Source organism: Pipistrellus hanaki (genome assembly GCF_964339955.1).
Source record: "Pipistrellus hanaki genome assembly, chromosome: 3".
Taxonomy (NCBI): Eukaryota; Metazoa; Chordata; class Mammalia; order Chiroptera; family Vespertilionidae; genus Pipistrellus; species Pipistrellus hanaki.
The window spans coordinates 90,114,916-90,140,826 of record NC_140505.1 but is presented as its reverse complement, the minus strand read 5'-3'; the positions used below and the strand labels follow the sequence as shown (position 1 = coordinate 90,140,826).

General features: G+C 39.3%; 1 protein-coding gene across 30 annotated transcripts in view; it reads right to left on the bottom strand.

Annotated features, from left to right (window-relative positions):
* Positions 1 to 25,911, bottom strand: part of SUPT20H (SPT20 homolog, SAGA complex component) — a 62,819-nt gene that overhangs the window by 17,278 nt on the left and 19,630 nt on the right. For all 30 annotated transcript variants that reach the window (XR_014794661.1, XR_014794662.1, XR_014794663.1 and 27 more), the window contains 4 exons: positions 23,395 to 23,534; positions 21,458 to 21,614; positions 21,306 to 21,362; positions 3,954 to 4,025 (listed from right to left, as the gene is read on the bottom strand). Coding sequence is in view for 17 of the 30 variants with exons in the window: in XM_084879539.1 (XP_084735665.1) it covers positions 3,954 to 4,025; positions 21,306 to 21,362; positions 21,458 to 21,614; positions 23,395 to 23,534 (426 nt within the window). In the remaining 13 variants the exon portion in view is untranslated. The remainder of the gene's footprint in view (positions 1 to 3,953; positions 4,026 to 21,305; positions 21,363 to 21,457; positions 21,615 to 23,394; positions 23,535 to 25,911) is intronic.

Sequence of the window (25,911 nt, the reverse complement as noted above, 5' to 3'; positions counted from 1 at the left end):
GGGATATGTTGGCCATGGAGGTTTTCCTGAGGAACACAGGATCACTGGCTCACATCAGGCCCCCCACCTAGGGTTCCAGAGCTGGAAAGAAAAGTCCCCATAACTTCTGGCTGTAAAAATGAGCAGGGGTTGTGGCTGAGTGACATGAAGGTGTGGGGAGTCCTAGGCAGTTCCTCTTAAAGGGTCACTTCCAAATTTACTTGGACTTACTCCCTCTGAGTTCCAGTGCTGGAACATCTGGGGAGGAACCAATTTACCTGGAATCAGGAAAAACCTGGAGGGGCAGCTTTTTCTCCCAGATAGAAGTGCTACCAGAGGACAGTGTTTCTGTGCTGAGCTCTCCCTACCACAGAGCTGCCAGGCTGGGCCATATCTGAATCTCCTTCAACATGGCTCACACTTCTCACCCACCCTGGTGATTTCCCTGAGACACCCTCCCTACTTGTAAGCTCATCCAAGCTATTTCCAGTGGCTTTTCCCATACAACTGGCCTCTCCTGCCTCATACTTTGGATTTTCCTAAAATCTCTCAAACAAGTAGCAGCTAACATCAGCATTCAAGGCACTTCTCAGTAAGTGGCCCCAGGCCCTGAATTAGCTACAGCCTACCCTGGTTCACAGCTTGGCCTCTCCTGGGCACCTCCAAACTCAACATAAATAGCAGCCATCTAAAGACCACTTTGTAGCTTACACTGGGTGGCTCCAGGTAGGGCACAGGCAGAGGCTGACTTTGTACCTCTTGGGAAGCCCCAGAGGCAGGGCAACTGGTGGTCAACTTCAACCATACAAGATTACCACTTTCATGAGTTCACAATGAAAGGGTGGACACAGTGAACACCAAAGCCCCACTGAACCAAGTCCAATTCCATAGGATTGATGATAATGAACTCCTTTAGCTTTTCCTTATCTGGGAAGCTCTTTGGGTCCTGCTCAGCAGCTCTTCAACTATAGTCCTGGCTCATTAGCACAACCAATTGGCATGGGGGTCAATCCCTCCCAATGATGCCAATACAAATCAAAGCTCACCTATCTTATGACAGTGCATATAGCTCACACAGGGGTGCTGCTTAGGTGCCCAGCTCAGGCAACTGGTGAGGCCGAGCCAATGGGCCCTACAGGACACTTACCAAGTCTAGGAGACATAGCAGATCTACCTAATACATAGAAACAAACATAGGAAAGCAGCCAAAATGCAAAGACAAAGAAATATGTCACAAATAAAAGAAATCTCCAGAAAAAGAACTAAAGGAAATGGAAGCAAGAAAATTACCCTTTTCCCCCGAAAATAAGACAGTGTCTTATATTAATTTTTGCTCCCAAAGATGCGCTAGATCTTATTTTCAGAGGATGTCTTATTTTTCCATGCGCTAGGTCTTATTTTCGGAGGATGTCTCATTTTCAGGGAAACACAGTAACAGATACAGACTTCAAAACAAAGGTTACAATGATGCTCAAGGAACTTAATGAGAAATTCAAGGAACTTAGTGAGATCAACAACATAAAAAAGGACCAGCAAGAAATGCAGCATACATTAAATGAAATAAAGAATAATTTATAGGGATTCAACAGTAGAGGAGAGGATGCTGAGTCAAATCAATAATTTGGAATATAAGGAAGCAAAAAAACCCACACCCAGAACAGCAAAAAGAAAAATCCAAATACATGAACATAGTGTAGGGAGGCTCTGAAACAACTTCAAGAATACCAACCCTCACATCATGGGGGCACCAGAAGGAGAAGAGAGGGATCAAGAAAATCTATTTGAAAAAATGACAGAAAATTTCCCTACCTGGTGATAAGAAATAGATATACAAGTCCAGGAAGCAGAGTCCCAAACAGATAAACCCAAAGAAGCCTACATCAAGGCACATCACAGTTAAAATGCAAAAGTTGAAAGACGAAGAGAGAATCTTAAAAGCAGCAAGAGAAAAGCAGTTAGTTACCTACAAGGGAGCACCTGTAAAACTGTCAACTAGTTTTTCAACAGAAATTTTGCAGGCCAGAAGGGTGTGGCAAAAAAATATTCAAAGTGATGAAAAGCAAAAAACAAAAACAAAAACAAAAACAAAACCAAAGTGATGAAAAGCAAGGACCAAGATTACTCCACTCAGCAAAACTATCATTTAGAATTGAAAGTCAGATAAAGAACTTCTCAGATAAGGAAAAGCTAAAGGAGTTCATCATCATTAAATCAGTATTATATGAAATATTAAAGGGGGGAGAATAAGGGAGTGAAGGGAGAAGGAGAAGAAGGAAGAAGAGGAGAAGGAGAAGAAGGAGAGATAAAAATATGATTAGTGAAATAGCAATAAATGCATATCTATCAACAATTGAATCTAAAAATCAAAATAAATGAACAAAATAAACTATGAATAGAATAGAACCAGATGAATGGAAACATGGAACAGATTGATGAATCTCAGAGGGAAGTGGGTAGTAGAACCAGGAAGAGACAGACTAAAGAATTTATATGCATATATGCTTCACCTATGGACACACAATAAGGTGATGAAGGCTTGGGGTTGGATGGAAACTGGGTGGAGGTGGGCAATGGGGAGAAAAAAAGAAGACATTTATAATACTCTCAAAAATAAAGAATTTTGGTGTTTTTTCAAAGAAAAGTCTCAAGATATCAGAGGATAATTAGGAAAAGCACACAATGAAATTCAACATATGTTCATGATTTCTAAAAACCACTAGAAAAATAGAAATAAAGGGAAACTTTCTCATCGATATTTCTCTCTCCCTACCCCTTCCTCTCTCACTAACAACAAATCAATAAATAAATTTTTTTAAAAAGGGGGGGACTACCTGGCAGGACTGGCAAATTCAATAAGTGAAGGTAACCACATGGAATGTTCTGATCATAAAAACTTCTGGTTACATTATAATGAAAGTCAGGTCCTAGTACCTATTTATGATAGATTAATCTTTACCTTAAGCCAGTGGCTGGCAAACTCATTAGTCAACAGAACCAAATATCAACAGTACAATGATTGAAATTTCTTTTGAGAGCCAACTTTTATAAACTTAAACTTCTTTTAATGCCACTTCTTCAAAACAGACTCTTGCCCAGGCCGTGGTATTTTGTGGAAGAGCCACACTCAGGGGCCAAAGAGCCTCAGTTTGCCAATCACGGCCTTAAGCAAATCTTATCCATTGTTTTTGCGCATCTAGGATAACATGCCAGAATGATCTCTTCCTCAAATTTCCAGAGATAAACACCCGATGCCGGGGTAAGACAACCACATCATTCCTATCTTTGACCTGCATAACTCTGTAAACCATGTTATGTTCAATGTTAACTATCCTGCAGCCACCAATGAAAAAAAATTTTTACCAATAGTTTACTTTTTATCCAATTCAAGAGATTTCCCTGCTTTACTTTCTCCAGCCTCCATAATTTACCACCAATGCCTTTTATGTAACCTTCCTTCTTGTCTTCCCCTTTAATTAAAATATATAAAGTAAGCTATAAAACTTATTCCTTAGGGTATTTTCTCAATCTTTTGAGATTTTACATCTAGATCTGGCCTTCAGCTTTGGCTCAGATAAACGCTTTAAACCTTCTTTCCTAGACTCCAAACACCTTCTCTAGTTGACACAATGATAATTAACAAAAATCAGACATAAATGACTTACTAACAGATCTGGGAATAGGAAGACATTTCACTTCCAGATTCACTTTATTTAATAAATTATGCCCATTTCTCCTGATATTATTACAAATAGCGAAATGTACATAGAATAGATCCTTAAGAAAAATACTTAAAATAATTTACTATTTACGAATTTGAAGCAAAACAAATCAGAACTATCAATATGCAACCACAGCAAAAGGAAACATGCAGTTATGCATTAAAATTGCATTTTAAACTGGAAGCCACATTTTGTTTAAAAAATTCAGATCCCAGATTAGGAACATTAGAAATGAAGACTATAACGGTTACTTACATGGGCTGGCCAGACTGTTGGTTGTGAGTCATCAGATTTGATAGACTTTTCGACTTTAGCATATTTCTCCACCTAAGAAATCAAATCAAGAAACACGAGATATAATGGAATCAGTATTAAGACCAAAGAGAAGAATCTAGTAACTTGACAATCCTATATAATAAAAAGCTAACATGCAAATCAACCAAATGGTTGAACAACCGGTAGCTATGACACACAGTGACCATCAGGAAGCAGATGCTCAATGCAGGAGGAGCGCCACTCAGCCAGAAGCCACGCTCACAGCAGTGGAGACAGTGCTAAGGATGTCGCGGGGAGTGGGACTGAATTGGCAATTGGACAACCAGGACTATGAGAGGGTACAAGCTGGGCTTAGGGAACACCCTTCCCCCTCTTGAGTGCATGAATTTCGTGGACTGGATCTCTAATACAATAACTTTTTAGCACAAGAATTCTTGAGTCATGCAAATGATTTCTCAACAGAAACTCATCAGGACAGAAGGGAATGGGATGAAATATAGAAAGTCATGCAAAGGAAGGGTCTGAACCCAAGAATACTGTACCCAGCAAGGTTATCAATCAAAATTGAAGGTGAAATCAGGAGCTTCACAAACAAAAAAAGACTAAGAGAATTTAACACCACCAAACCAGCAATGCAAGAAATGCTAAAGGGTCTACTGTAAAAGTAAAAAAGAAATAGAAAGCAAAGAAGGAACATGGGGGTATAGAATAAAAATGGCGTCAAATAAGTACCTATGAATAATAACTTTAAATGTAAATGGATTAAATGCCCCAATCAAAAGACATAGGACAACAGATTGTATAAGAAAACAAGACCCATACATCTGTTGTCTACAAGAAACCCACCTCAGAAAAAAAGATGCACACAGACTGAGGGTGAAGGGATGGAAAACGGTTTTCCAGGCAAATGGAAATGAAAAAAAAGCTGTGGTAGCAATACCTGTATCTGACAAATTAGATCTCAAAGTGAAGGACATAACAAGAAATAATGAAGGCCACTTCTTAGTATTAAAGGAAGCAATCCAACAAGAAGAAATAACCCTGGTAAACATATATACAGCCAATACAGGAGCACCCAAATACATTAAAAAAAAAACTTCTGGAGGACATTAAGGGACAGATTAATAGCAATACAATTATAGCAGGAGATTTTAATACCCCACTGTCACCTTTGGACATATGATCTAAACAAAAAATCAGCAAAGAAACATCAATCCTAAATGATTCACTAGACCAGATGGAATTAATCGACACCATCAGAACATTTCACCCCAAAGCCACATAACATACATTCTTCTCAAGTGCACATGGGTCATTTTCAAAGATAGACCACATGGCACATAGGAAAAGTCTCTTCAAATTCCAGAAGATACAAATCATATCAAGCATCTTCTCAGATCATAGTGGCATAAAACTGGAAGTCAACTACAATAAAAATAGTCCAAAGAAATCAAGCACATGGAGACTAAACAGCATGCTATTAAACAAGGATTGGGTTACCAGAGAAATCAAGGAATAAATTAAAAACATCCTGGCCCAGGCTCGGAGCAGCAGCTGCCAGGCCGGGAGCGGCCGGGACCGGAGCAGCCGGGCCCATAACAGCCGGGTCGGGAGCAGCCAGGCCCAGAGCAGCAGCAACCAAGCCCAGAGCAGCCAGGCCCGGAGCAGCAGCAGCCAGGCCAGGAGCGGCAGTGGCCAGACCCGGAGCAGCTGGTTGTGGAACGGAACAGAGCAACAGAGGCCAGGCCCAGAGCAGCCAGGCCCGGAACAGCTCACTCTTCGCCTGCCCACGCCCCAGGGCTGCCTCTCAGACATGGCTGGAACTTTTGGGGGAACTTGAGGGTCTGCTGAATCAAGTGATGAAGGTTTAGATCTGGATGTGTTGAGTTAGTATAGTGCTGGGGTGTTGATCTGTGAGTACCTTGTGTGGGGCCTGGATGAGGTTGGTTGATCTATTTGGAAATGTCTTTTGTATGAAGTGTATCCTTGGGCATGTGGAGGTATTATTGATTTGAGAAAATGCTAAGTAACTGATTTACTATCTGAAAAATTTAAAGTTCTGAAAGTTTAAGGTCTCTTGCCAAAAGGAGGTTTTAAAGCTAACATCTTAATTATAATGGAGAAAGGGGAGGACAAGCCCTTCCCACCCAGAACAGGTAATCCAATTCCAACCAGCAGCTATCTTTTAAAAATGTGTTCATTTACATTTAAATGGCTACACCTTTGGATAGCCTAAGGCAAAGTTTACATGTAAACAAGTATGCTTTTCAATTCCCAGGGCGGAAAAAAACAAGGTTTAAAGTTATTAGATTCTAAAATTTATTCTTAGAAGTGTAAAAGTTTATTAATCAAAAACAACAACAACAACAACAACAACAAAAAGGAGATTGAAAAACCTAATGAACAATATTAGCTGTTGATTGTAGTATAGCCGGCGATATGGGAGGGGAGTGGACTGACAGTTCTCGAGTAAAGGGGAGTGGTGGATTCGGGAAGACAATGAACATAAACTGTGCACCTATGGATGAGGACAATGGGGGCTGGAGAGAGGGCGGAGGGTGGGGTGGGAACCTGGTGGAGGGGGGAAGAAATGAGGAACTTTTGTAATAATATGAACAATAAAGACTGATTTAAAAAAAAAAAAAAACAACATCCTGGCAACAAATGACAATGAAAACACGACAATCCAAAATCTATGGGACACAGCAAAAGCAGTTTTGAGAAGGAGGTTCATATCTCTACAAGCCGATTGCAAAAAACAACAAAAAAACCCCAAAAAAATGGTAACAAATTATCTAACTCTAGAACTCAAAGAGTTAGAAAAATAACAAGAAAAGCCAGTGTAAGCAGAAGGAAGGAAATAACAAAAATCAAAGGGAAGATAAATGAATAGGAACCAAAGAAACAATACAAAAGATCAACAAAACCAAGCGCTGATTCTTTGAAAGGATAAACAAGATTGATGAACCTCTAGCCAGGCTAACCAAGAAACAAAGAGAGAGGACCCAAATAAACAAAATCAGAAACGAAAGAGGTGAAATAACAACAGACCCAAACAAAATACAAAATATTGTTACAAAATACTATGAACAGCTCCATTCCAACAAACTGAACAACCTGGAGGAAATGGACATATTCCTAGAAAAATACAACCTTCCAAAACTCAATCAGGAAGAATCTAAAAATCTCAATAGAAAAGTAACTTGGGAACAAATTGAAACAGTCATCAAAAAGCTTCCAGCAAACAAAAGCCCAGGGCCAGATGGCTTCACAGGAGAGTTTTACCAAACATTCAAGGAAGAACTAAAACCTATCCTCCTTCGACTATTCCAGAAAGTCCAAGAGGAAGGTACACTTCCAAACTCCTTCTATGAAGCCAGCATCACCCTAATACCAAAACCAGATAAAGACAACTCAATGAAAGAGAATTACAGGCCAATATCCCTCATTAACACAGATGCCAAAATCCTCAACAAAATTCTAGCAAATCGGCTCCAGCAGCACATCAGAAAGATCATACACCATGACCAAGTAGGATTTATTCCAGGAATGCAAGGATGGTACAATATCCGTAAATTAGTAAACATGATACATCATATAAACAAATTGAGAGATAAAAATCATATAGTAGTATCAATTGACGCAGAAAAAGCATTTGATAAAATCCAGTAACCTTTCCTGATAAAAACTCTCAACTAGGTGGGAATAGAAGGATCATACCTCAACATAATAAAAGCTATATATGATATACACACAGCAAACATCATACTCAATGGGCAAAAACGAAAACCATTCCCTCTAAGAACAGGAACAAGAGAGGGATGCCCACTCTCACCACTCCTGTTTGGCATAGTACTGGAAGTACTAGCCATTGCAATTAGACAGGAAGAAGAAATAAAAGGCATCCAAATTGGAAAAGAAGAAGTAAAACTGTCCTTATTTGCAGGTGACATGATGTTGTACCTAAAAAACCCAAAAGACTCCATCAAAAAACATATTTAATAAATGAATTTGGCAATGTAGCAGGATACAAAATTAACGCCAAGAAATCTATGGCATTTCTATACACCAATGGTGAACTTACAAAAACGGAGAGTAAAAGAGCAATCCCATTTACCATCACACCAAAAAAATTAAGATACCTATGAATAAATTTAACTAAGGAGGTAACAGACCTATATGCGGAAAACTACACGACACTGAAGAAAGAGATAGAGGAAGATGTAAACAGATGGAAGAATATGCCATGTTCATGGATTGGCAGAATCAATATCATCAAAATGTCCATACTTCCGAAAGCAATTTATAGGTTCAATGCACTCCCCATTAAAATACCAACGGCATATTTCACAGAACTAGAAAGAACTCTCCAAAAATTCATCTGGAACAAAAAAAGGCCCCGAATAGCCACAGCAATCCTGAGAAAGAAAAATAAAGTAAGAGGTATCTCAATACCAGATTTTAAGCTGTATTACAAAGCCAATGTTCTCAAAACAGCCTGGTACTGGCACAAGAACAGACATATAGATCAATGGAATAGAATAGATGATCCAGATATCAACCCAAATCACTATGCTCAATTAATATTTGACAAAGGAGGCACAAACATACAATGGAGTCAAGACAGTTTCTTCAATAAATGGTGTTGGAAAAATTGGACAGATACATGCAAATGAATGAAACTAGATCACCAACTTATGCCATACACAAAAATAAACTCAAAATGGATACAGGACTTAAACATAAGACCGGAAACCATAAAAATACTAGAGGCATCCACAGGCAGCAAAATCTCAGACGTATGCCAAAAGAACTTCTTCACTGATACTGCCCCTAGGGCAATGGAAAATAAACAAATGGGACTACATCAAAATAAAAAGCTTTTTTACAGCAAAAGAAACCATCAACAAAACAACAAGAAAGCCCATTGCATGGGAGAACATATTTGCAAATGTTATAACTGATAAAGGTTTAATCTCCAACGTCTAAAACAGCTTATACAACTTAATAAAAGGAAGATAAATGATCCAATTAAAAAATGGGCAATGGACCTAAATAGAATCTTATCAAAAGAAGACATAAGGAAGGCCAAAAGGCCCATGAAAACATGCTCACAGTCACTAATTATCCGAGAGACAAATAAAAACGACAATGCGGTACCATCTCACACCTGTCAACAAATCAGCAAATGACAAGTGCTGATTAGGATGCAGAGAAAAAGGAACCCTTGTGCACTGCTGGTGGGAATGCAGACTGGTGCAACCACTGTAGAAAACAGTATGAAGTTTCCTCAAAAAACTGAAAATGGAACTCCCATTTGCCCCAGTAATCCCACTCCTAGGAATATATCCTAAGGAAACCAGAAACAAATGAGAAAGGAAATATGAACCCGTATGTTCATAGCATCACAATTTACAATCAGATTTGGAAATGGCCTAGGTGTGTGTCAGCAGATGATTGGATCAAAAAACCAAGGTACATCTACACAATGGAATACTATGCTGCCATAAAAAAGAAGGAATTCTTATCATTTGCAGCAACCTGGATGGAAATGGAGAACATGTTGCTGAGTGAAATAAGCCAGTCAATGAAAGAGAAAAACCACATGATCTCACTCATTTATGAATAATAAGGAACATTATAAACTGATGAACAAAAAGATAGATATAGAGACAGTAAAGCAACAAGCAGACTGTCAAATTACAGTGGGGAGGGTGGGGAGATATGGGGGAGATAAGAGATTAACCGAAGGACTTGTATGTATGCATATAAGCATAACTAATATGCTTATATGGGGAGGAAAAACTATGGGGAGGGAGGGCATGTTTGGGAGTAGGAGAGGTGGGGATTAGTAAGGTATGTACACATATAATATCTTAATAAAAAATTTTTTTTAAATTATAACTAATAAAAAGAATTCTTGAGTCACTAATATCACTGACTACTCATCTTTAGTTTAAAACTCTCCTGATATATTTAATTACACTGTTTTTAAAAATAAAACAAAATTAGAATCAAATTATTTGCCATTAAACAAACAGTGCTTTCTTGAACAATGCCTCTTCTTTTTATTCCATAAACTGTTATCACATTTGTCCTTTAGGAAAATCAGAATATCTGACAGGTGATTAGGATCAGGACCTGTTCCTTTGGTTGGATTTTTAATGATACAAGAGTTAGCATGTAACAGGGAGGAAACTAGGGAAGTTACAGTAAAGTTGCATATCTCCTACTAGTCTGTGCAAGTCAAATGCTCTCATATTTCTGATAACAATGATTTTGTTTGGGGTGTTTTTTTTTAATACTCACCTGAGGATATTTTTCTATTGATTTTCAGAGAGAATGGAAAAGAGAGGGAAAGACAGAGAGAAATATCAATGTGAGAGGAACACACTGATTGCCTCCTGCACACTCCCTAAACAGGGCCCAGTCCAAGGAGAAGCCTGCAACTGAGGTAGATGCCCCGACCAGAATCAAACCCAGGACCATTTAGTCCAACCATCTATCCACTGAGTCAAACTGACTAGGACTAACTGTGAACTTAAGAGTATCTTAGCCAAAACCGGTTTGGCTCAGTGGATAGAGTGTTGGCCTGTGGACTGAAGGATCCTTGGTTGTGGGCACATCCCCAGTGGTGTGTGTGTGTGTGTGTGTGTGTGTGTGTGTGCAGTAGACAGCTGATCAATGTTTCTCTCTCGTTGATGTTTCTAACTATCCCTCTCTCTTCCTCTCTGTGAAAAATCAATAAAATACATTTAAGAAAAAAGAAAGAGTATCTTAGACTCAACTGGGTACCTGGTAAAAATTGGGATTTCCATGTCCCTACCCTGGAGATCTAATTTAGTCACTAAGTATGAAGTGATGCTTGAAATCTATATGTTTAACTGATATCCTGGAATTCTTCACTTAATCAAGCCATATTGAGAAACTTTGTATTAGGGCTTTGTTACTCAAAGTGTGGTTTGTGGACCTCAGTACAAAACAACCTAACAGCTTGTCAGCACTGCAGCATTTTAAGCCCAAGCCCAAGCTTGCTAAATTGGAATCTTCCAGCAATCCAGGTGATTAATATATACATTCAAGTTTGGAAAGCACTGCTTTAGATATCCAGCCTGCCCTGTAAATCTATATTTCGCCCTTTGGTATTTACACTAAATATCTCTTTCGCAGGCTGCATTCCTAAAGGAGTACATAAATTACCAAAAGATAATGTGGCTTACTCTATTGAGTTACATATTCAGTCTACTTTTTTTCTTTCTTTTTTAAAATATATTTTATTGATTTTTTTACAGAGAGGAAGGGAGAGGGATAGAGAGCCAGAAACATCAATGAGAGACAGACATCGATCAACTGCCTCCTGAACACCCCCCACTGGGGATGTGGCCACAGCCAATGTACATGCCCTTGACTGGAATCAAACCTGGGACCTTTCAGTCCGCAGACGGACGCTCTATCCACTGAGCCAAACCGGTTTCAGCCATATTCAGTCTACTTTTAATGATTTTGGCTTTGTGCTTTTCACTATTTAAAAAAAAAAAATCATCCTATATAATAAAAAGCTAATATGTAAATAAACTGGTTGCTATGTTGCACACTGACCACCAGGGGAGAGATGCTCAACAGAAGAGCTGCCCCCTGGTGGTCAGTGATATTCCATAGGAAGAGCACTGCTCAGCCAGAAGCAGGGCTCATGGCTGGCAAGCGCAGTGGCAGTGGTAGAAGCTTCTTCTGCCTCCATGGCAGTGCTAAGAATGGCTGACAGCCAGTTTAGGCCCGCTCCCCAGCCATCAGTCAGACATCCTCTGAGGGTTCCCAGACGGCAAGAGGGCACAGGCCTGGCTGAGGGACGCCCTGAGTGCACAAATTTCATTCACCACACCTCTAGTAGATAATAAGAATAGTACATGTGTTAGCCTGAAAAGAATGCAGAAGAGCAAACATCTGTTAAAATAACTAACCAATTATAAAAAGTTGAGTAATAAAAATGTGGGAGACAGAAATAGGAAAATAAAATAACTAGAGACATCAAAAGATCCCTTTAATGTCTTTGATCGTACATATTATAGACCAGCAAAGAATACCACCCAAGGTTCTTTATCTACTCTAATACTGTTAACTTTTAAATTTGCCCAGTTTGAGAAAAGAAGCATTACCAGGAAATTATGATAAAATATTAAAAATTAAAAAAAGCATTTTATGCATGTTATATAATACTAGAGGCCCAGTGAACAAAATTCATGCACTAGGGCAGTGGTTGACAAACTGCAGCTTGGGAGACACATGCAGCTCTTTGGCCCCTAGAGTGTGGCTCTTCCACAAAATACCACCTGCGGGCGTGCACGTACAGTGCAATTGAAACTTCACGGCCCACGTGCAGAAGTCAGTTTTCAGCCTGGGTGAGTCGATTTTGAAGAAGTGGTTCACTTAAAGGGCCAAATATCCACATGTGGCTCCCAAGCCAAAGGCGTAGGAAAGGGGGGATGCCCAGCATGGCCAGTGCCCTCTCACAGTGAGGGAGCCTCACAATTGATCTTTCAAAGAGGTAGGTCCACCTACCCACCCAGGGCTCCTTATCTGAGCTTCTTGGATTTGTGTGGGTTTGTCCCAAAAAGGTAGGACAGGGCCGGGGGCCCCACCTCTGCACACCTTGCCGTGCATGCAGGCCCACCCACCTGCACGTGCCCACTGCACACACAATCTCTGGTGATGGACTGTTACGGTGTGAGGGAATTACAGCATGAGGGCGTGATGACCACATAGGCTTTTATTAGTAGATCTTTTACCTCGTTTCAAAATTCTTTGGTTATTGTTCCTGCTTTAAACACAGACCAATATTAAGTAGTTACAGTCTTTTTTTTTTTTTTTTTTTTAAATATATATTTTATTGATTTTGTACAGAGAAGAAGGGAGAGAGATAGAGAGTTAGAAACATCGATGAGAGAGAGTCATTGATCAGCTGCCTCTTGCACACCCCCTACTGGGAATATGCCCGCAACCAAGGTACATGCCCTTGACCGGAATCGAACCCGGGACTCCTCAGTCCCCAAGCCGACGCTCTATCCAGTGAGCCAAACCGGTCCCGGCTACAGTCTTATTACACAAGTAAATGTAAAAGGAAAATATAGATTCTAAAATTGAGCAGTTTACTTAAAAAAGAATTCATTATTTTGTTTTTTAAAAAGTAAGGTGGGCTAGGAAGATGGCTGCCAACGGGAAGGCAGACTGCAAGATAGTGTGTGAGTGAGAAAACAAAGGGAGAGTGTGTGGTAGCATGGGGAGTGTTTGTTGGTGAGTTGACAGACAACTGTACTCCAGGAGACTGTGAGGACTGCTGGATGGGGCTCCCCTAACAGGCAGCCCCCACTGCTGCTGGGTTCCCTGCCAGAGTGACCCATTCGGAAGCGGAGACCATGCCATCTTGAAGGGGAAAGTGGATGGTACGGGATGCTTGAAAAGCCCAGGAAATCTACAACTAAAGCACCCACCAAACAGCTGCGAACCCGAGAACACCAGTACCCAAATGCTGCAAGCACGCAGATTCAGAGTGCTACACTCCCTCACAAAAAGGAAACAGAGAACTATATAACCAGACAACCGGAGAAGAGAGATCATGAGGAGACAAAGAAACAACCCAGATATGAAAGAAAAGCAGGCATCACCAGAAAAGGAAGTAAACAAAATGGAGGAAAGCAACCTGTCAGAGAAAGAATTAAGAGAAAAATGATCATAAAGTAGATGAAAAGAATGGAAGACACATTTGGAAATATGTGTAAGAACCAAGAGGAAATAAAGAAGAACCAAAAAGAAATGAAAAATGACATTGCTGCTGTAAAGAATTCATAGAAAGCATCAAGAGTGGACTAGCAGAAGCAGAGGACCACATCAGACAGCTAGAAGAAAAGGTAGGAAAAATACCCAAATAGAGCAGCATCTAATAAAAAAATTTAAAAAGCAGGAGGAGAAAAATTTGGGATAAAAGGAAACAAACCAACATCTGCATAATAGAGCTGCCAGAAAGAAAGGAAACTGAGCAAGGAATAGAAAACCTGTTTGAAGGAATAATGACTGAAAACTATCCTGATACACGAAAGAAAAAACCTACACAAATCCAAGAAGCTGAGAGTCCCAAGCAAAATGAACCCGAAAAGCCAAAACTGGTTTGGCTCAGTGGATAGAGCGTCGGCCTGTGGACTGAAAGGTCCCAGGTTCGATTCTAGTCAAGGGCATGTACCTTGGTTGCGGGCACATCCCCAGTAGGGAGTGTATAAGAGGCAGCTGTGCGATGATTCTCTCTCATCGATGTTTCTAACTCTCTATCCCTCTCTCTTCCTCTCTGTAAAAATCAATAAAATAATTTTTTTAAAAAAATGAACCCGAAAAGACTGATGCCAAGGCACACTATAATTAAATTTGCAAACACCAACAACAAAGTAGGAATCTTAAGAGGGGCCAGAGACAGAAAGATGCCTAAAAAGGAATCACAATCAGACTTGTGAAAAATTTCTCAACAGAAACACATCAGGCCAGAAGGGAAGGGAATGAAATATACAGTCATGCATAGGAAGTGTTTTTTTGTTTTCTGTTTTTAAAAAAATATACTTTATTGGTTTTTTTACAGAGAGGAAGGGAGAGGGAGAGAGAGTTAGCAACATCGATGAGAGAGAAACAAAGATCAGCTGCCTCTTGCACACCCCCTACTGGGGATATGCCCTTGACCGGAATCAAACCTGGGACCTTCAGTCCACAGGCAGATGCTTTATCCACTGAGCCACACCGGTTTTGGCCATAGGAAGTGTTTTAATCCAAGAATATTGTACCCAGCAAGGCTATCAATCAAAATTGAGGATGAAATCAGGAGCTTCACAGACAAAAGACAAAAAAAAAAAAAAAAGACTAAGGGAATTTATTACCACCAAACCAGCAAGAAATGCTAAAGGGTTTGCTGGAAAAAAAAAAAAAAAAAAAAAAAAAAAAAAAAGATTAACAAAACCAATAGCTGGTTCTTTGAAAGGATAAACAAGATTGATGAATCTCTAGCCAGGCTGACCAAAAAGTAAAGAGAGAGGACCCACATAAACAAAATCAGAAATGAAAGAAAAGAAATAACAACAGACCCCACAGAAAATACAAAGAGTTGTTAAAAAATACTCTATTCCAACAAATTGGACAACCTGGAGGAAATGGACATATTCCTAGAAAAATACAACCTTCCAAAACTCAACTAGAAAGACCCTAAACATCTCAATAGGCCAATAACTATGGAAGAAATTTAAGCCATCATCAAAAAGTTTCCAGCAAACAAAAGCCTGGGGCCAGACTGCTTCACAGGGAAGTTTTACCTATCCTCCTCAGTCTATTCCAAAAAATTCAACAGGATGGGACACTTCCAAACTCCTTCTATGAAGCTTGCATCTCCTGAATACCAAAACCAGATAAAGACAACACAATGAAAGAGAATTACAGGCCAATATCCCTCATGAACATGGATGCCAAAATCCTCAACAAAATTCTAGCAAACTGAATCCAGCAGTACATCAGAAAGATCATACACCATGATTGGGTAGGATTTATCCCAGGGATGCAAGAATGGTACAATATTCGCAAATCAGTAAATGTGACATATCACAGAAATAAATTGAGATAAAAATCACATAGTCATATCAATTAATGCAGAAAAAGCATTTCATAAAATCCAACACCCTTTCTTGATAAAAAAAAAAAAAAAAAAAAAAAACTCAGCAAAATGGAAATAGAAGGATATATCAACATAATGAAAGCCATATATGATAAACCACAGCTAACATCATACTCAAGGGGCAAAAAGTAAAACCATTTCCCCTAAGAACAGGAACAAGACAGGGATGCCCACTCTCACCACCCCTGTTTGACATAGTATTGTAAGAATTAGCCATTGCAATTAGACAAGAAGAAGAAATAAAAAAGCATCCAAACTGGAAAAGAGGAAGTAAAGCTGTCCTTATTTGCAGATGACATCATCTTATCTAATAAAAGGGTAATATGCAAATTGACCACACATCTGCTACACCCACAATCCACACCCACCAGCCAATCAGAGCAAGTATGCATATTAACTCCAACCAAGATGGCTACAGCCACACAGAGCAAGAGGGAGGCTTGGGTTTCCCAGGTAATTAAAGAAGTCAAGCTTTCCACTTATCCTTGCTGGCCTAAGCCTCCACTCAAGAATATAAAGTTTCAATTATAGAAGGTAAACAAATTCTAACAAAAATGGCGGCAATCACGGAGCAAGCAGAAGGCTTGGCTTCACTCCAGACTACAAAGTTTTAATTGTAGAAAGTAAATAAATTCCAGATACCAGGGCCTCCGCTTGGGTCACTGGAGGGCGTGGCTGGCATGAAAACTACCACAGGCCCCTCGCCCCACACCCCAAGGGAACCCCCACCCTGATCTGGGACACCCTTCAGGGCAAGACAGGCCTCTATCCTAGCTAATAAAAGAGTAATATGCAGATTGACCATCATTCCAACACACAAGATCAAGACAGCTGCCCCCATGTGGTCAAAGATCCTGCCCCTATGTGGACACAAGATGACAACTACAAGATGGCCAGCAGGGGAAGTCAGTTATAAGGGACCAGGCCTGCAAGGGAGGGCAGTTGTGGGTGATCAGGCCTGCAGGGGAGGGCAATTAAGGGATGACCAGGCCGGCAAAGGAGGGAAGTTGGGGCAAACAGGCTGGCAGGGGAGCAGTTAGAAATCAATCAGGCTGGCATGGGAGTGGTTACAAGGTGATCAGGCTGGCAGGCAGAACCAGTTAGGGGCAATCTGGAATGCAGGCAGGCGAGCAGTTGGGAGCCAGCAGTCCTCGATTGTGAAAGGGCAGTTGGACATTCCTTGAGGGGTCCTAGACTGGAGAGGGTGTAGGCTGGGCTGAGGGACACCACCACACCCCCGCCCTGTGCACAAATTTCATGCTCTGGGCCTCTAGTACTGTACATAAAAATCCCTAAAAACTCCATCAAAAAACTAATAGACTTTATGAATGCGGTAATGTAGCAGGTTACAAAATTAACGCCAAGAAATCTATGGCATTTCTATACACGAATAATGAACTTTCAGAAAGAGAGACTAAAAAAGCAATTTCATTTACCATCACACCAAAATATTAAGATGCCTAGGAATAAACGTTAACTAAGGAGTTAAAAGACATATATGTGGAAAACTACAGGACCCTAAAAAGAAAAAAAAAAAAAAAAAAGATATACCGTATTTTCTGGCGTATAAGACGACTTTTGAAACAAAAAAAAGTCAGCCGAAAATCGGGGGTCGTCTTATACGCCGAGTATATCCCAAAAAACGTCTCGATATGCCGCTAAACAAATTTTCCAACTCAATCCTGAAAATCGTCTGGATATGCTGCTAAACGAATTTTCCAACTCAATCCCACACCAATCACTGCAAGGCTGCTCGGACTGCCTCTCTAACTCAGCCAATCCAAGCAGGCTTTTTATGCATGCAAATTATACATGTTCTGTACCCAAAGCTATACTGTGTTCTAGTAAAAAGCCTGCTCAGATTGGCCAGAGTCAGAGAGGCGGTCTATTATAACCTTTGAACCTTTGCTTGTTGTGATTGGCTCACCGTGGTACATACAGTTGCAGCACAGGAACGTTCTGTGTAGCCAAAGCTGCTGTATCAGGACACATACAGTGAGTTAAAAGGTACCATAATAGAACATTCTGTGTGTAGCTGAAGCTACAGTACTGTATAACCCCGGCCTAAAAGATTAGTGGGTGTACAACAAATGGCTGGTAGAAAAGAACCCATCATGGCTCCAGCAAGAAGAAGGAAATCTGAAGCCAGTTTCAAACTGAAAGTTGTAAACTTTGCCAAGGAACACAATAACTGTGCTGCAGCAAGACAATATGGAGTAACAGAAAAGATGGTCTGAGACTGGAAAGCAAATGAAGATGCATTAAAGAGCATGCCAAGGATTAAGTGTGCATTAAGAAGAGGCATCCCTTATTGGCCAGAAGTCGAAAAGCATGTAGCAGACATGGTTCTTGAGCATCGTCAAAATGGTTATGTAGTGACACGAAACAAAATACGTATGTTTGCACTTCAGTGGGCCAAATCTAACCCAGAAAACAGCAAAGGATTTAAGGCCACTGTATCCTGGAGTACTAGGTTCTTGGAAAGGCACAATCTGGTACTGAGGCAAAAGACCAAAATTGCACAAAAATTACCTGCAGATCTTGACGGCAAAGTAAGTCTTTTCCATCAATATGTAATACAACAGCACAAGAAACATGACTATGCATTAAGTCAGATCGGAAATATGGATGAAACTCCTATGAATTTCGATATGGTTGGAAATAAAACTGTTAATCCAAAAGGTGCAAAAACAGTGTTAATTAAAACAACAGGACATGAGAAGTCCAGTTTTACAGTGGTACTAGCATGTACAGCTGATGGTGCCAAACTAAGATCAATAATTATTTTTAAAAGAAAAACAGTGCCGAAAATCAAGTTCCCTGTTGGAGATTTTGTACATGTGAATGAAAAAGGATGGATGGATAAAGAAGGGGTAAAGCTATGGCTTGATAACGTATGGAGTAGGCGACCAGGTGGACTTCGTCAAGAACGTAGCCTACTGGTGTGGGATATGTTCAGAACTCATTTAACTACCAGCACAAAGAACAGGCTGGCAAGAATAAACACAGATGCGGCAGTTATTCCTGGAGGATTGACATCATTGGTACAGCCTCTGGATGTGTGCCTAAACAAGCCATTTAAAGATCGCATTAGAGAACAGTGGAATGAGTGGATGGTTAGCAGCGAAAAGTTATTCACAAAAGGAGGAAACATGCGTGCGCCACAATTGGATGTTTTGTGTAACTTTGTCATAAAAGCCTGGAATGATATTACTGAAGAAACAGTAATCAGGTCTTTCAAGAAGTGTGGCATATCAAATTTTTTGGACGGTATGGAGGATGACTTCTTGTGGCAAGATGAAGGGGAAGCCGAAGCTGAAGACACACCATCTGATTCGGAATTTGATCCATATGATGACTGTCTTACAAATGTACCACAAGAGGTCATTGATGAACTTATGATTTCAGAAGAAGAACATGATGAGGATTTTGAAGGATTTTAAGCTCACAATGCTCCTCTGCCTAGAAAAACCTCTTATCATCCCAGTCACAAACAAGCGTTTTCTTCAAGTTCTTCATGTAATCTTCTTTCCAGATGATGCTATCATTGTTAATGTTCTCTTTTGGATTTCTTGTTTCTAGGTCAAGTTCATGGCATTGCCATTTGTGAAGAGACCTTCCATTTATCGTATCAATGTACGGTATATTACAGTATGTTCGAAAAATGTCATTCATTAAAAATTTAATTAAAAAAAGAACTGGTGCTGCCTCGGAAGTGGGGGGTAGTCTTATACAGTGAATATAGGCCTAAACCTATCTTTTAACTGTAAAATTAGGGGGTCGTCTTATATGCCAGAAAATACAGTAAGAAGATGTAAACAGATGGAAGAATAAACCATGTACATGGATTGGTAGAATCAACATCATTAAAATGTCCATACTACCCAAAGCAATCCATAGATTCAGTGCACTCCCCATTAAAATACCAATGGCATATTTCACAGACCCAGGAAGAACAGTCCAAAAATTCATCTGAAATAAAACAAAAGACCCCAAATAGCCAAAGAAATCCTGAGATGAAAAACAAAGTATGTGGGATCTCAATACCAGGTTTCAAGCTATATTACAAGACTACTGTTCTCAAAACAGCCTGGTACTGGCACAAGGACAGACAGACCAATGGAATAGAATAGAGAACCCAGATATCGATCTAAACCACTATGGTCAATTAATATTTGACAAAGGAGGTATGAACATACAATGGAGTCAAGACAGTTTCTTCAATAAATGGTGTTGGGAAAATTGGACAGATACATGCAAAAAAATGAAACTAGATCACCAACTTACACCATACACAAAAATAAACTCAAAATGGATAAAGAACTCTAACATATGACGGGAAACCATAAAAATACTAGAGGAATCCACAAGCAGAGAAATCTCAGACATATGCCAAAGCAATTTCTTCACCGATACCACTTCTAGAGCAATGGAAGCCAAAGAGAAAATAAGCAAATGGGACTACATCAAAATAAAAAGCTTTTTCACAGCAAAAGACACCATCAACAAAACAAGAAAGTCCACTTTATGGGAGAACATATTTGCAAATGTTATCACTGATAAAGGTTTAATCTCTAACATCTACAACTTATACAACTTAATAAAAGGAAGACAAATGATCCAATAAAAAAATGGGCAACAGACCTAAATAGAATCTTTTCAAAAGAAGACAGAAGGAAGACCAAGGGACATATAAAAACATGCTCAAAGTCACTAATTATTGGAGATATGCAAATCAAAATGACAATGTGGTACCATCTCACACCTGTCAGAATGGCAATCAACAACACATCAACTAACAAGTGCTGACAAGGATGCGGAGAAAAAGGAACCCTCGTGCACAGCTGGTGGGAATGCAGACTGGTGCAGCAACTGTGGAGAACAGTATGGAGTTTCCCCAAAAACTAAAAATGGAACTCCCATCTGACCTAGTAATCCCACTTCTAGGAATATATCCCAAGAAACTAGAAATATCAATCAAAAAGAATATATGCACTCCTATGTTTATAGCAGCACACTTCACCATAGCTAAGATTTGGAAACAGCCTAGGAGCCCATCAGCAGATGACTGGATCAGAAAACTATGGTACATCTACACAATGGAGTACTACACTGTGGTAAAAAAGGAATTCTTACCATTTGCAGCAGCATGGATGGACCTGGAGAGCATTATGTTAAGTGAAATAAGCCAAGCAATGAAAGAAAAACACCACATGATCACACTCATTTATGGATAATAAGGAACATTATAAACTGATGAACAAAAAGATAGATACAGAAGCAGTAAAGCATTGAACAACCTGTCAAATTACAGTGGGAAGGCTGGGGAGTACTGGGGAAGAGAAGATAGAGATCAACCAGAGGACATGTATGTATGCATAGAAGCAGAACCAATTGACACAAGACACTGGGGGGATGGGATCAGGGCATGCGATAGGGGTGAGGGGAAGATAGTGGAAGGTCAATGGGTGAAAAAAAAGGAGATATATGTACTACTATATGTAATACTTTAAACAAACAAAAAAAAATTTGAAAGAAAACAAAAAAAGTAAGATTCTTTGTTTGCCCAAAGTATAAGCTACTATTAGTTAAACTTAGGAACCTTATATGAATATAAGTGAAATTCATGAACTTACATCCACTTCAGAAGGTACAGTCAAATTACAGGGACTCCGTTTCCACATATCCACACACTGAAAAGTTAAGAACAGTATAAATATTCTGAAAATTTAAAATAAGGCAAGACTTTTGGCATAACAATAAGCTTCATTTTAAAAGTATAACTTACATTTCCTGCTTTAGAAATTTTGAGGTCATAATGCTGACCTACTTTTCTTTCCTTTCTTTTTTGTAAGAAATCAAGTAATTTTAGCTGAGGTGGAGGTTGACAATGTGACAGATCCTGTTGTCGATTCAGAGAGGACCTGGAATACCGCTTGAAACACCTGAAATATTAAGAGATTTGAAATAAAGTAAGCTAATAAAAGAAATTCGGAATAAATATGGGTTTAAATAAGTAAGCATTAAATAAGCAATTAAATCACAAGTATCTGTAGAATACCACCACTTGTCAAGCATGGTCCCTAGGCACTAGTGAAATAAAAATGAACAAGACATAATTTCTGCAACAATGGAGCTGATAGTCCAGGGTGGAAGATAGACATTCAGGTATAAACAGGTAAAATCATTTCAGACAGAAATAAATAGTAGCAGAAAACCAGTGGATACTCCATAAATTGACAGGAAAGGCAATATTAGAGAAGGAAAAAAACCCTGAAGAAATGAAATGTGACAGGAGACATGAATGACAAGAAGGAACCAGCTATACAAAATTGGGAAATTAGTATTTGAAGAAGAAAGAAAAATTTTAAAAGGTGCTGGATAGAAACAAACTTATTTTGTTTTAAAAACAGAAAAGATAGGTGCATCAGGGTCCACAGAGGAGTGAGATCAAAGAACAAAGCCTTACAGGTCAATGATAAGGTTTAGATTTAGTATGAGTGATGGAATGGTTTTAGGAAAATTTAGGCAAGAGGTGGTATGATCTGAGTTAATGTTTTAAGATTACTCTGGCTTGCTTACATATGAATAGGTCAGAAGGGATCAGAGGTGAAAGCAGGAATATCAATCAGGAAGAAATTTATTACAGAAGCTATGATGATTATGGTGGCCTGAACTAAGGTAAGGCATTAGGCATGACGAGATGTGGGCAAGAATATGAGACTCTTTAGGACTTCTGTAAGATCCAATATAGCTTTATTTCATTGTTCCCAAAGATATACCATTTCCTCAGCATCTTATTTTAATATTAAGCCAAATATTTAGAAAATACATAGGTATTTTAAGCTCCTTCAAACTTGGTAAAGATCCAAAATGGGAAACTCAAACAATTATGTAAACATATGAGCCTAACCAGTGGTCAAGGACAATAGGGTGGTGGGGGCATGAGGGGGGTGGGGGGAGTGGAATGGGGAGTTGAGGACAAATATGTGAAACCTTAATCAATAAAGAAATTAATTTAAAAAAACAATTATGTAAACTTAATGAGACAACTGTAACTGCAGTCCAAATTAACATTTAAAGATAAATTATGTTATAAAAAGGCATTTAGTTATAAACTGACTTCTAAAACTGTGATATTTTTCTATATCTCAAAATAAATGTTTTATTGTTTCTTTAACAGTAATATTAACAAAATTAATCTGGTTACTAGATATTACAAAGTAATAAAGTAATTCTTTTTGCTCATAAATGTCCTTATCTTTTTGGTGAATAAACTCTAAACTTACAGCCTCACCAGCATGGTTCAGTGACTGAATGTCAATATATTAACCATGAGGTTGTGGTTTTTTCCCAGTCAGGGCACATTGCCTGGGTTGCAGGCTCAATCCCCAGTGGGAGGAGTGCAGGAAGCAGCAGATCAATAATTCTCTCTCGTCATTGATGTTTCTATCTTTCTCCCCCTCTCCCTTCCTCTCTGAAATAAATATAATCAATAAAAGTATATTTGAAAAAAATACAAAGAATGCATAAGTTCAATACAAAAACAAAAGTATGAAAAAACCTATAATACACAAAGTAATACAAAGCAATTAAAAATCCTACTTAAAAAACAAATATACAACATTTCCATACTTTGAGAGGGAAAAGGTACCAGAAATAGCGAAATTTAGAGCTACTTGTTTAGGAGCATCTTTTGGTTTACCTTTCCACAAAGGTAATTACCGTTTCATTGGGTGTGTGTTCATCTTTTGCTTGTTATAGAGCAATCTATTTGCAGTACATGTTACAGCTATAGAAGGATCTAGACACAGTGGTTCAGTTGTAGCTAGGATCAGTTGGCTCTCAAGCAAAAGTTTGTCTTCCTGAAATGAGTAAGAGCACATGTCAGTATGACACAGTAAGATTTTCAAATCAAATATATCACTTAACCTAGAAATATTCCTCTGAACTCTGCTAAGGATTACAGAAAATATATTATTTCAAGTTCTAATTCAGTGGATAAACTTCAGAAACTTGTCAGCATAATGAAACTATTAATGGAAATTCAGTAATCAGTATAGTGTACAAAGTGGTCAAATTGTAAGGATTCTTTTCCTTAATCTAGCAAATATTTACTGAACACCTACTATGTGTTAGGCATTCTTCTAGGAGTGGAGGGATAAAGTAGTGAACAAAACAGTTAAAATCCTCTTGTAAGGAGCATATAGGGTGATCAAGATGGATCAGAGCATTTTTAATAACTAGGAAATAATAGTCCCAATTATATACTCAACTTCCATTTCATTATAATAAAAACTAGAGGCCTTGTGCACAAATTCATGGGTGGGATCTGGCCAGTTCGCCCCAATGGGGGCAGATTGAGGCTGGGCTGGCCAGGGTGAGGGGCCATGGGTGGTTGGCCAGCCAGCCCTGCCACCAATTGGGGTGGGGGCAGCCGACCAGGGTTGGGGCTGGCTGGGAGAAGGGGCCAAGATAGGTTGGGGGGGCCGATTGGCTGCCACAGTATATGTCATAGTGACCGGTTGTTCTGGTCATTCTACCAGTCCAGTCACTTGGCTTTCCTATGTATAGATGACTACACTAATACTATGTAGACCCTAAGTACTTAATTCCAAAGAATATACAGGATGTATCAACACCCAATTTCACTTAACTACTTGCCCCTCTAAATTTTGTTGTTTTTGTTTGTTTTGCTGGAATAACTTAAAATACATCTCTGACACTATTATTTCACCTGATAACACTTTAGCATGCACTGTAATTGATAAGGATTTCTAATATCCAGTCTACAAATTTCCCATTTTCTCAAAAATGTATTTTCATTTGGTTTGTTTGAATTTGAACTCAAATAAGAACTACATTATATTTTAGTTTTTCTCTCTTAAAAACCTTTCTTTTATTCTGTAATAATAACATTTTTTTCTTTTCTAACACAGCTGATTTGTTGGATTTGACCACTTCCTTCCAAATGATATCATTTTTAACTGAATCTGGCTGGTTGCTTCATCTTGCCATTTGTTTCTTTTATTTCCTGAATTCTCTATAACAGTTAGATGTAGAGGAGAGACTTAATTCAAGTTCTATATTTTTAGACAGGAGTTCATTGGTATTATTGTGTACCTTTTCAGACAACACACCAGGACGTACACAATGATATTCCACTTTTAGACGAGTTTAGTCAGATCTCTCCATTAGAAAAATTCCTATAAACCTATAATTTAATGATTTTTTAAATCTGAAAATTTCAGCTGTCTAAATTCCTTACTTCATTAAGATAGCCAAGTGATATTTTCAAGTCTATCACTTCTTTTGTAGCTATTAGCTGAAATGGTCCTAAAGAAAAATTACCTTTAGTTATTATTGGGCTATCTAATGTAAAATTCATACAGAAAAGCAGAATACATACTATAGTATTTATTTATAAATTTATTTATCAATTTTCAGAGTAAGAAACTAATGCCCTTACAACCTCCAATGGTGACCAATGAGTTTGTTTTTGAATATTCTTTTAATAGTTGTTAAGGTTTTGTTTTAAACAAAAAGATTATAGCCCCAAAGTAAAACATAACACTTGATAGTTATTGATAAATTGAATCTTACTTTATAATAATACTAGAGGCCCAGTGCACAAAATTCATGCATGGGGGGGGGGGGGGGGGGAAGGGAGGGTGTCCCTCAGTCCAACCTGTACCCTTCTCCAATCTGGAATCCCTCTCACAGTCCGGAACTGCTGGCTTCTAATCACTTGCCTGCCTGCCTACCTGAATTCCCCTAACCACTTCTGCTTGCCAGCCTGACCACCCTCTAACCGTTCCCCTACCAGCCTGATTAACACCTAACTGCTCCCTTGCTAGTCCGATCGGGCCCAACTGCCCTCCCCGGCCAGCCTAATTTCACCCCCACTGCTACCCTGCCGACTGATCTCGCCCCCAAATGCCCTCCCCTGCCAGCCTGATCGTGCCCCCAACGACCCTCCACTGGCCTGATCTCACCCCCAATTGTACTCCACTACTGGCCTGATCTCGCCCCCAAATGCCCTCCTTTGCCAGTCAATTTGGTTCTGATTGGTCGGTTTCTATGCCAGTCAGCATCTCTGGACCTATCAATGGGACCCGATCAGAAACGTGGGGCTGATCAGCAGCCCCAGTGGAGGCCTGGAAAGAAATGGAGGCGCGGCTTCTGACCAGGCCCGGAGAGAGTCAAGTGCTGATCAACAGCTGCCACAGAGGCTACAGATCA